Source organism: Temnothorax americanus, unplaced genomic scaffold (assembly GCF_048541705.1).
Source record: "Temnothorax americanus isolate GAGA-0224 unplaced genomic scaffold, ASM4854170v1 Scaffold11, whole genome shotgun sequence".
Lineage (NCBI taxonomy): Eukaryota > Metazoa > Arthropoda > Insecta > Hymenoptera > Formicidae > Temnothorax > Temnothorax americanus.
This window is the reverse complement of record NW_027509242.1, coordinates 3,827,383-3,840,002: the sequence shown is the minus strand read 5'-3', so window position 1 is coordinate 3,840,002 and position 12,620 is coordinate 3,827,383. Positions and strand designations below refer to the sequence as shown.

At 36.5% G+C, this 12,620-nt stretch overlaps 2 protein-coding genes across 3 annotated transcripts; one reads left to right on the top strand and one right to left on the bottom strand.

The window, feature by feature from the left end:
* Window positions 1-3,112: 3,112 nt before the first annotated feature.
* Window positions 3,113-8,221, top strand: Dis3 (exosome complex exonuclease RRP44-like protein Dis3). The gene is made up of 14 exons (XM_077421701.1): window positions 3,113-3,267; window positions 3,377-3,550; window positions 3,794-3,951; window positions 4,174-4,361; window positions 4,443-4,669; window positions 5,019-5,297; window positions 5,374-5,658; window positions 5,836-6,073; window positions 6,149-6,407; window positions 6,514-6,757; window positions 6,965-7,185; window positions 7,270-7,438; window positions 7,552-7,827; window positions 7,901-8,221. Exons 1-14 carry the CDS (start codon window positions 3,214-3,216, stop codon window positions 8,060-8,062), a joined length of 2,934 nt encoding a protein of 977 aa, XP_077277827.1. The 5' UTR covers window positions 3,113-3,213; the 3' UTR covers window positions 8,063-8,221.
* A 470-nt stretch (window positions 8,222-8,691) lies between these two features.
* Wda (will decrease acetylation) lies at window positions 8,692-12,565 on the bottom strand. Of its 2 annotated transcripts, none has more exons than XM_077421713.1 (10): window positions 12,365-12,565; window positions 12,095-12,252; window positions 10,987-11,326; window positions 10,563-10,795; window positions 10,304-10,486; window positions 10,071-10,226; window positions 9,613-9,760; window positions 9,368-9,536; window positions 9,103-9,286; window positions 8,692-9,034 (listed from the first exon to the last, which is right to left on the bottom strand). In XM_077421713.1, exons 1-10 carry the CDS (start codon window positions 12,437-12,439, stop codon window positions 8,911-8,913), a joined length of 1,770 nt encoding a protein of 589 aa, XP_077277839.1. In that variant the 5' UTR covers window positions 12,440-12,565; the 3' UTR covers window positions 8,692-8,910. The 2 variants fall into 2 exon arrangements, with proteins under 2 accessions (XP_077277839.1, XP_077277844.1); XM_077421718.1 differs by having other exon boundaries at window positions 10,071-10,223.
* Between the last annotated feature and the right edge of the window lie 55 nt (window positions 12,566-12,620).

Here is a 12,620-nt window from a genome sequence, read left to right as displayed (position 1 = left end):
ATCACAGGGGAAACAATAGGTTTTATACGCAAATCTACGTAATCTCTGGCGTGCTCCATCAACTCTTTCGAGATCCAGTTACACTTTCCGGCAGCAACGGAGACTCAAATGTGTTTGCACCGATCTCTCGGCGCTCTCTCGAGCGGTTATCAAAAGGCGATAAATCGCGCAGCGACCAAAGGAGCCTTTATCCATCGATCCGCTTATTATTTGGAGAACGGCCGGAGAAACGGGAGAAGGGAGTCCCTGTTTTGATTGGGTAATGTCAAAGCAAACTGACCCTCTCGACCCGAACTGATCTCCCTCATCCTCTCTCCTTCTCTTTCCTTCTACCTTAGTCCCGTATTCGGGCTCATCCCCCCCCCCCCCCGAGTTCGATTTTACTGCCGTTTTATAGTCGTTTGTCGCGGCGAGGCGAGACAGGAGCGATTACCACGCGGTCACGTTCCGTGCGGGACGTTATAGCCGTGGCTGGAAGCTCCTCGATCGTCTCGCACACGAAACGCTCGCGATACAGCGGTTATTCTTCGGCATTAAATGCATTCGCATAATGAAATGACGGCTAACAGAACGTCAAAAAAATGGGGAAAACCTGAAACGCGAACTGGAAGAGCAAGAGATTAGGCGGCGGATAACTGCGGTATAGAATAGAAAGAAATGGAAACTATATAAGATGACGTCAAAGGATATTATATGCCTATATCCAGAACGCCCATTAAAATAATTATTTTTGTACAAACACTAATCCTATATTTAATTTTATAATTTTTAAATATTTATTTGCACTCATTAATCCTCCATAACCCAATTTTTTGCGTCTACAAAATTATATAACGTAAAGCAGAAAGCTGGCAAACGAAACTTCGAATAAAACTAACAATTAATTTACAATCTTTAAATTTTTTATTATAAAAAACGGTTTGTAACTTAAAATAAGGTAAGGCGTTAAGTGTGGCAAAAACTAAAATAAAACTTAAAAAATATGAGTGTGCGTGACTTCGAAAGTTACATGGCGTTATAGAGAGTTAACAAAGCGTACTTTTCAAATTTTGTGCTGTCTCAGACACTCCCGATAATCTTTTATTCATAATGATCCCTTATAATTTCGCGCACTTTCGTGTGCCGCGAATCGAATAATCAGTCGTAAATGAAAGACAGAGATTCTGAGAAGCCGAGTACTGATTGCGAGTCTCGACCTAAATGGCGCGGAACGTAAGAAGCGGGACATTGTCGTTCCGGCGCGCGCGCGCGAGGGGACCTCGTAAATTATTTGGAGCTAGACCGCGGCTCCTGTCCGGAGCGACGGCTTCATATTTTAGCGTTGCCACGAGGCGTAAATGTTTACGTTAAAGGCGACCCGCCGTCGCACAATATTGCGTTATCCTTTTACCCGTACGACGTATACGCGGGCGTTGCTTGCACGCGCTCGAGCCCTTCTCGCCGCTACGCGGTCCGCCACCGCTCGTAAAAGTCTTCGCCTGCCCCCCTTGTCCCTTCCCGCCCACGTCGAGAGCGATAGATTGAGCCAAACGAATAACATAAGGCTCCCTTCACGAATAAGTCAATCGGGAGAGGACCGCCGTCGTACGGAAGCACGTTCGTCGATTCGATCCGAGTTCGAAGAGCGAAGCCGATTCACGGTTGGGCGACTCGTTTCTGGATAAATCGGGGACTCTATATCTGAAATAATGAATGAATAATGAAACGGATCTGTAATAGCGATAGTTGTCACTCAAAAGATGAGATAAATAACTTATTATTTTATACGTGCGCTACATTCTTTGCGAAATCTACCGAGATAAATAAATCTGGAATTTTAATCATAAAGAGAGAGCCTCCATTGCTATTATAATAGCAAAATGGAAAAGGCCTTGAAATGATGTGATTAACGCAATTTTTTATAAATCTTCTAATTAAATTCTAATTAAAGCTCTTGATAAAATTACACGTTTAATGTATGATATATTATAGTTTGTTCAAATTTATAATATACGCTTGTGATATTTGAAAAATTTATATATAGTTTTCAATTGAAGCTTAGGTTGGAAATATATGCTTTGGAGTTGATCGTACATTTATACATAGAGAATTATAATTATTATATACATATACTCTATTCATACACGCAAATATTATATTATAATTATATGTTAATTATAATGTAACAATTGATGGGCTAAATTAAGGATTATCTCAAATCATCGTGAAATTATCAGAATGACCGAACTACGATTAATTTATCAAATAGTATCTCTAATATTAATTCAATAACATGATAATCTGTTATACGATAGAATTATTAATTTTTAGAAAGGATTAGGTCAGGAACGATTAATTATAATATGAGTTTGCTACTTTGCTGTAACCCAGGTAGCAGAGTGACGTCAAATGGCGTATTAATAACGTCTTAATGACGTCTCTAACGTCAATAAAACGTCATCCGGCCCTAAGACGTCTTTGGACGTCATCCTGCTACCATCAGGGAAGCAATTCTTGAATTAATCGCCAATTGAGTTAATCGGAATTCAGTTGACTTCAATCTCTTTATGGCGGCTTCAATTAACTTAATTGATAAATTAACTTATTAATTAATGCCTGTACTATTTATTCTGTTATAACATAGATAAAATTGTTAATTTCTTACTGTTTCACAACGGAAAAAGATTAAAATCAGGGACAACGAATTATACAGTTAGAAATTTTGTTATAGGCAATTCTTTGATTAGTTTTTCTAGTTAAGCTAGTGAGGACTCTGTTGGAGTCGAGTCGCCCTTTCAACTTTCAATCCCCAAATCTTTTTTCAAGAATACTTACATGAAAGATACACCTGCACAGAGAGGAGAAAAAGAGAGAGAGGAGAGAGAGAGAGAGAGAGAGAGAGAGAGAGAGAGAGAGAGAGAGAGAGAGAGAGAGAGAGAGAGAGAGAGAGAGAGAGAGAGAGAGAGAGAGAGAGAGAGAGAGAAGCTGCACAGGACGAGCTGGCCGACCATCGGGTAATCTAGCGCCATCTAATTACGCGAATTCAAAACACGACAGACGTATTCAAGCATTGGAGCGACATCTTGCGGACGTCACAAGTACTAAGTATCTTTCTATCCAACACGCGTGCCCGCTTCCTAACATAACATAACCTCCAAACTCCAACAGCATAGATTTGTTGAAGAGGAAAATTCGCGTTGTGTTAACAGTGTTTAAATAAATGTTGTTAACAACATGTTAACAACAAAGATCTTTTTCAGAAAAACGAAGGGAGGGAAAATCTTTAAGGTAATATTCTAAAGTCTTTTCAGAAATTTCTAACATATAATTAGACTCACGTATCTCGAAAACTTTATGAACAAGAATGATATTTGAGTTAATAATTTTCTTTTATCAGACCGTCAGGGAGCACTACCTCAGAGATGATATTTACTGTGGCTTTAAAAGGTGTACGAAGTGCAAGGCGAGGCCTCGGGACATGGTGTTGGAGGAGGAAGATGCTGGTGCAAAGTCTTTCTTAATTCTCAGTCCATATTTTCTTGTACTTGACACAAATATAATTCTGGATCAAGTAAGTATTACACTGAACATATTAAGCCCATTCTACAATAACCGTAAAGTATGCATTAAGACGTAAGCAGTAAGCTATTGACTAATAGGATTTTTACAATCCAAGAATGATCGGCTGTAGTTGGTCAATTTTTACTGCTTACGTCTTAAAACATACTTTTACGGCTATTGTAGAATGGGCTTTACAGTGTTAAAACACAAGTATTCCCTGTCGAATTGTCTAAAGTTTGATTTCTAATTACAGATTGACATCCTGGAAGAAGACGTCATCACCAACGTAATCATCCTGCAAACAGTATTGGAAGAAATTCGGCACAAAAGTTCCACTGTATACAAAAAATTGAAGGCCATCATAGGAAATCCAACGAGGAAATTTTTTGTGTTTATCAATGAACATCATCGGTGTGTAATAATTATTGTATATGTGGAAGAAGAAGAAGATTATATATTTAATATTATACTATACTCTCTCTCTCTCTCTCTCTCTCTCTCTCTCTCTCTCTCTCTCTCTCTCTCTCTCTCTCTCTTTAACATTTTGTTCTTTCGACGTGCTTTATAATATATTTTAGATATATATTTTATGCAGTATTGTATATAATAACTATTTTACAATGTTACTTCCAGGGAAACTTATATTGAGAGGGAACCAGGTGAAAAAGTAAACGACCGTAATGACAGAGCGATACGAGTTGCAGTTAAATGGTACGATACCCATTTGAACTCTGATGGCGACAATGTAAAAGTTATTTTGCTAACAGATGATGTAGAAAATAGGACACGTGCCGCTGAAGAGGGACTGTTTGTTGTGTCGAGTAAGATATACTTGATTTTGTTCTATTAAATTATATCACTTTGATAGTACATTGAATAATATATATACATCTTTTTCACAGTGGAAGATTATGTTGCATCGTTGGAAAATTCAAGTTTTCTGCTGGATAAATTATGCAAACGTTCTTATACTTTGGATATCCAAGGCCCGGAATTGTTTCCTTGTCATCTAGCACCCACAGAAATGCACGACGGTATAGCATCCGGAAAACTGTTGCAAGGAACATTTTTGGCATCGAGAGAGAATTTCCTCGAAGGAAATGTGAATGTTGAAGGAAGAGAGAAACCTGTAAGATACATAATCATTCGTGAATATTTAAATACAGTGTTAATTGTTGGTTTGAAGGAGAAAATCATTGAACATCTATTTTGAAAATAATTTATGTACGATTTATTCAAACCTCTCAAGACGCATGATTTTTATAAATTCATGTAAATCTTTTTTTAAATTTTAACGGATATCAATATAAGTGAGCAATGTAACTGAAAATTTAAAAACTACATTTTGTCATCAGATTTTCAAAACTTTCATTATCTATTAAGCAACATAAATTGTTGATTTTTTTTCTTAAATTCGACAATACATACGTAATAATCTCTTACAAGTATCATTATTTTTATTGTTTCATTTGCCTTAGATATTTGTGCAAGGACGATCTCATCTAAATAGAGCAGTTGATGGCGATATAGTCGCAGTTGAAATTCTGCCGGAAGATCAGTGGTCATCACCCAGTGAAATTGTTTTGCAAGATGAACAAGGTGCGGATGCTGATGACGTTGCGGAAGATGAGAAAATACTGCGTAAACAGAGCTCATCAAAAATGCAAGAGAAAATACCGACGGGCAAAATTGTTGGTATTATCAGGAGAAAATGGAGACAGTATTGTGGAATATTGCAACCGAGTGCAATTAAAGAGGTAAAGAATCTTTCATGATGTGACATAATAATTTTGTTATATCTATTCTATTATATATTGTTATCGGTGTGCGTAGAATGTAAGGCATCTGTTTGTTCCGGCCGAGAGAAAAGTTCCGAAAATAAGGATTGAAACTAGACAAGCCGAGATACTGAGCAAGCAGAGAATTATTGTCGCACTGGATTCATGGCCACGAAACTCAAGATATCCGCTTGGCCACTTTGTACGAGCACTTGGTAATATAGGAGACAAAGAGACAGAGAATGAAGTATTACTCTTGGAACATGATGTTCCACACAGCCGTTTTTCTGATGCTGTTCTTAGCTTCCTTCCAAAACTACCATGGATTATTACGGAAGCGGTACGTATACATATTTGGTCTAATTTTTTTTGTATTAGCTAATTTTCTTGAACTATTGATCGTATAAAGAATGATTTAACTGCGAGTATAAATAGCTGAACAATGTAGCTATGCAGAATTGCACAGAATATTATTTATTTATAAAAAAATATTACATATATTTATACATCTTTATAGGATGTTGCGCAAAGAGAAGATCTCCGACATCTAGACATCTGTTCCGTGGACCCACCAGGCTGTACTGATATTGACGATGCGTTACATTGCAGAAGTTTACCAAACGGTAATTTCGATGTCGGTGTGCATATTGCAGATGTATCCCATTTTATAAGGCCTGGGACTGCACTGGATAAAGAAGCAGCATTACGCGCTACCACCGTATATCTTGTTGATAAACGAATCGACATGGTTCCAGGTAAGATAACTTCGTTTTGAGTAACATTGTAGGTAGGTGTAACGCAAATTAACATAAAATGTTTTTTTATTTCAGAATTGCTTAGCTCAAATCTTTGTTCCTTACGAGGTGAAGAAGAACGATTTGCGTTTTCCTGTATATGGGAAATCGACCGCGACGCAAACATAATCGATACGAGATTCTGCAAATCTATAATTTGCTCGCGTCAAGCAATGACGTATGAGGAAGCTCAATTGAAAATTGACGATGCCACTCAGCGGGATGCTATCGCAGTGTCATTGAGAGGATTAAATCAATTGGCAAAGAAATTAAAGAAGAAACGTTTAGAAAATGGGTATGATTATTCAGAGATGCAATATCTATGCTGAATTATTTTAAAATTATACCCAATCATTTTTCACGACAAATAAAAATTTTAATGTTAAATAATTTATTTGCAGTGCTCTAACTTTAGCGTCACCGGAAATACGCTTTCAAGTGGATAGCGAAACGCACGATCCCATTGACGTGGAGGCAAAGAAGTTGAGAGAGACTAATTCTATGGTGGAGGAATTTATGCTGCTCGCGAACATTAGCGTTGCTGAAAAAATATTGGCAGAATTTCCGGAGTGCGCTATGTTAAGAAGACACCCGGAACCACCACAAAGTAATTTTGAACCGTTGATTAAAGCTGCCAAAAATCAGGTATTGCCACTTAGCTTAAAACTTTATGTAATTCCATGTTTAGTTACAAAGGTATTTAAGATTTTAAAATTAAAAAATTACAAGAAGTATTTCCTTCAATTTTTGGATTTAAAGAAGGACATCGAGCTTTTGTCAATGTTATCAGTTATTTTGTTATTTAATAGCGATAGCGCTGCAATATATTAATCTTAAAATTGATTTTTACAGGGTTTCACTATTAATACAAATACTGGTAAGGAATTAGCCCGATCACTGGAAGAAACTAAAAAGGAATCGAATCCTTACTTCAACACAATGTTAAAAATATTAGCTACGCGATGTATGTTGCAAGCGGTATATTTTATTAGCGGAATGCACCAACCAGAAGAATTCAAGCATTACGGATTAGCGTGTCCGATTTACACACATTTCACATCTCCTATTCGACGGTAAGCCGTTTGAAAGCCGTTAAGGAACATTATTATTAAATTAATTTGAGAATTCACGGTTTCTTAATAATCTATATCTTACAGATACGCAGATATAATTGTGCACCGACTGTTAGCTGTATGTATAGGTGCCGACGCGACTTATCCAGAGCTATTGGATAAAAAGAAGAATCACTTGTTGTGCCATAATCTAAATTATCGGAATCGAATGGCGCAATATGCCGGCCGAGCGTCAGTCGCACTGCACACACACGTTAGTTTGATTTATTATGAAGATCCCTCTTTTTGACAACCTTGCTATTCAATACTCCGATATAGAATATTATTTAGAAAAAATTCCAACAACTGTTTTTTTATGCGTTTCAGATATTTTTCCGCAACAAGGTTCAAGATGAGGAAGGATACATTCTTTTTGTACGAAAAAATGCTTTGCAAGTGCTTATACCGAAATATGGTTTGGAAGGCACTGTATATCTCAATTCTGCTTCGTCGTCCGTTACGTTCACGTACAATTCGGACGATCAATCCCAAACCTGCGGCGAGGTCGTATTTCGGGCATTTGATCCTATTGTTGTACAAATGAGTTTGGACAGATCTAATGTTCAGCATGAAAGATTATTCTTTAAACTCGTAAAACCAGAGGTAAGGAATGGGAGCATGTGAAAACATTCATATACATATATTTTTAATGTTCTAATAATTTGTTGGATTATAGATCCCAGATTTCAGCGTTCCCCCATTGAATATCGAAACTACTAGCGCAACTGAAGAAAATTCCACTGTGAAAGAAACGTTGAAACGGAAGCCAGAAATTCAGCAAGAGTCGACCATCGTTCGGAAGAAGAAAGCCGGAAAGAAAAAGAAAAACAAGAATTGAGACTATAATTTTCAAATATAATGCGAATCACGTAATAATAATATACGCATTGGTTTTTATAAAAAAAATTGTATTTTTTGGCTACTTTTAACATTATTCACAACTTACAAAGTCTTTATAACAAGACAGAAAATTGTCAATAAATCTTCTTAGACAATATTCCCACAGGAAACTTACGTACACAGTTACATAGAATAAATGTCTGATCATTTCTCTCATTGAATTACTAAATTCATATATTCAACTTTCTCATTGGAAACTTGAAATTTTCCGTTGCACTTTGCGGTAAACTTGACAAGCGACATATTTAATCTCATGAGATAAACGACATTGAATACTAAAGCGAATTGATGATAAACATAATTAAAAAATAAAAAATATCTTCACTGGGTTTAATCGATATGAAAGAGAAACGAATGTACCTTTGGCGATAAAAGCGTTAAAAATAATCAAAATGAAATTAAGGTACAATAAATCAATAAGTATAGTAACATGAATTTAGTTATATGCAACATAAGGCCTGTTCGTTTTCGCTGCACTTCTGAACTAGTGCAACAAGTGAGAATGAAACAAATATATTTTTTTTTAGTCTAACTCATTGCACTAGTTCAGAAGTGCAGCGAAAACGAACAGGCCTTACTGAAAGATGATGCATTTCTTATAAATACTGTAAAAACTTATCATGGATAGCATGAACAAATCTTAGATCACATGTATAAAATCAATTTAACGAAGACAGTCTCATGTTTGCAGAAAATTGTCACTATACAGTATCAAATAAAAAAAGAAATTAATTTTAAAGTACGTTTTATATATTCGACTAGCACGATAATAAATAATAAAAAAAATTACTTAGTGCCGATACAAATCAACGAATTGTTTTTCTTATAATAATTCAATGAGAGAATGCTTGAGCAACTTGTTGAATAAACTTGTGGCGCCTCTGATTGCGCCAAAGCGCTTGACGATCCTCTGAAAAGAGTAGGCAATATGTACAAACAAATATAAATTTGAGAAAAATAGAAGATTTAGGCACATACCCATTCAATGTTTTGACGAAATCTTGAGTAGGCCACAGTCGTACGACTCCATCTAGGCTTGCACTGGCGATGTACTGATCATCTAAACTCCAGTCTACATTCATAACGGTATCTTTATGGCCTTTCAATTCAGTCAATAAACCATTAGTTGCTAAATCCCATATAGATATGGACTTATCGTCGCCTGAATGAAACATAGTTTCCGTTAAAGAACAATTCATTGTTAAAATATAATTTTTCGTCTTATATTTTTTCACATAATTACCCGCAGCTGCCAGATATTTGCCATCTGGACTAAAAGCTAAGGTGTAAATGGTCGATTGCGCTCCAACATACACTCGCCGTAGATTCCCGTCATCTTTCGACCATAGCCTTATTGTTTTGTCCGCAGAACCAGTCGCTAAGTATCTTGCGCTTGGATGAAATTTTATGCACTGAAAATAGAAGATACGTAAATCTAATCATTATATTACTATTCTAAAATAGTTTGTAATGATTTAAAAAATATACATTGACATCTAGGAAGTGACCAGCGAATATTCTTAAAGGAAATGTTCTATCCAATGACCACAATTTTGCAGTTCTGTCGTGTGAACCTGTGGCAATATATAAATTGAACACACTGGTATCCATGCACCATATAGGATAACTATGACCACTGTAACAAGAAAAAGAACAGTTAGAAATCACACATTTTATTCATGTAATATAATATATATTACATGTATTATTTTGTATATGTACGTTTTTTTTAATTCAATCTTATTCTAGAAAATGTGACTAGTCTGCAGACAAAAAATTCACTGAAATTAACAGAAGCTTTGATTTAAAAATCTACTTTGGAACAAATTTATATCTTTGATTTATAGTTAAAAATTTACTACATGGAATTAAAAATTACTTCGACACTCAATCCTTTATAAATGTTTAGGCTGCAGGAAAAATTTTGAAAAAATAGGATTATTTACCTATATATTGCTGTACATGAATAGTTATTGAGTCTCCATGCTCTCATATCCTTGTCGCTTGATACAGAAAGGAGAATATCTACCTCTGGGATAAATCGTAAATCGTGCACTACGTCCGTGTGGCCTCTCAGTATTATCGCTCCTGCTTCACTTCTTCTGTAAAATGATATAATTACTTCTTTATTCTAACATATTGTACTCAAATAAAGAAATGATATACAATTGCAACTCACACTGTGGTTTCTTGTTCATTGAATCTATAAAATGGTGATATATCACAGGCAGACGGAACACACGTTTGCTTATTTTTCGTTTTGACCAGGACCGTTTCACCTATACCCCACAAGCGTATTTCAGCTGTACTAAAACCTACAGCCAACTTATCCATCTTAGGTGCGATAAGACCGCAACTTGCACTGCAATAATATACAAAGATACATTGAACATAAGTAATTCCAAAAATCATAGAACAGGGTATAATCTGATACTTGCTTTTCTATAGCATTCTTCACCGTAAATAATCTCAATGGTTGATGAGCATTATTCTGTATCAATCGTATAGCTTCCTGCAATTCTCTCATTTCACGATCCACACCGGTACCAGATGGCTGTTCCATATGGCCATTAATACTTGCTTCATATCTTTGACTTTTCTCTTCAGGTACTTCTCCATCCATTTGAGGACTGTCTGCCTTTCTGATTATTGTGATGTGTGTATTTATAATCTATACAAAATTGTAAGAAATTCAAGTTGCTAAAAATATTAATTTTATTTTAAACAAAATTTAAAAAATAAAACAGTTCCTTGATATAAAATTATTATCTTTATGATTGATGTAAAAAGATAAATCTTCAGCAGAATTTAAATGGTTAACGAAAGAAGATGTACTTGAAAGCAATTAATTATATGTATTACCTGCATTAATATTATATGTCCGTATTTGGTAAGATATTGTCTCAGGCAAATATGAGCCGACTCAGACAGATCTACTTTATACTTTCTAGTTCTGAACGCATTTACCAAAGGTCTCAACTCAATATCTTGCACCGAAAATACACTAGATAATTCTTCTAAAAAGTCCTTCTCCGTTTCGCTGACAAACTCATTCTGATGCGTCTTTAGAAAATCGGTAGCAGTCTCTCGATTACCAGTATGTAGCATCTCTAAGTAAAGATGACAAAATATTGGATACAAAAGTCCCAGCAACTCTATTCTTATTTTTTCGTTGAGTATGGCATTCATCCATTTCTTTAATCTAAAAGGAGGATTAAAACTTTAGCGTCTTGCAATCCTCAAAATCAACTTGTCACATATGCAAAAAAAATGGCATTTATCAGTTATAGAGACCTTCAAGTAAGAATATAGTTATTTTGACAAATAATGGTAGATGCGCTTAAAAACTCTACTATATAGAGTTTATATATTAGTTAGAAATACATGATGACATATTCTGTATGAAAAAAATGAAAAATTACAACAAATATAGGCTGGGTTTGTTTTCACGCTTTTGTTTTTATATTTTGGATTGGTTCTACCATGTCATTACCAATCAACACATAGTGGCTAGACTCTTACTTGAGGGTCTCTAATCAATTAATGTCAACTTTTCAATAGAAATCTCAATCTTAAAATTAGAATTCCATTTAAAAGTCATTTGTCATGTCAAAATGTCGATCATCTTCATGTTCTTTGTAGCGATCACATAACTTTTCCATTTTTTAAGATAAAGAACACCGAATAAATGAACAAATTATAGAAACAGAAGACTGCCTGCGTGCCTGCACCTTCTGTACCTAGTAGGAAAAATTAAAGATGGACACATCAAATTTCCTGTTCTTTCCTGAAAAAACTTGGAGCTGCACGAGAGCTGTACTGATTTGCAGGCTTGTGATATAATAAAAAAATTGTAATATAAAAATCTTAATAGGATTCAACCAGACGACAAAATGCGTTTATCTCGCTGGATGAAACGAGTAATCAATAATCACATCGCGCGGTTTGAGGAGTCTTGTAAAAACTGTACCGCTGATAAGCCTGATTCGCCGCGACGGTGTCAATGGAAATGGCACTGAAAACGATCGAATTCTCTTGCGAGGAGCCGCACTCCGCGGTCGCGCTCAACGTCGTCTGATCGCTGTTCTGACAGAACAACTGATCGCCCTTGCGGTAAACGTCGTGGTCCTGGAAAAAAACAACAACAGCAGCGATGTAGGAGGTTATGAGCGCGCACGCTCATTCACGGCGAACCACGCGCGGCGTGAAAACTTTCGGACGAGTCTCCGCGACACCGCACCTGATAGTGACGCCTTTTCAGGTAAGATTCAATCGTCGCGCTGATCACCTCGCTCTTCATCCGCTTCATCTTCATCGAGGCCCGGCGGCGACGGCGAATCCCGCGATCCCGCGACGGTGCCCCGAACCGGGATCCGCTGACGGTGATGCGTGACAGTATGCCGTACGGATGGCGAAGCAGGGCACACAAACACACCCCGGTCACCCCGCCCGGGGGGAGAAAGAAGAGGAGAGTCCAGACTCGAGGGCTGCGTTCC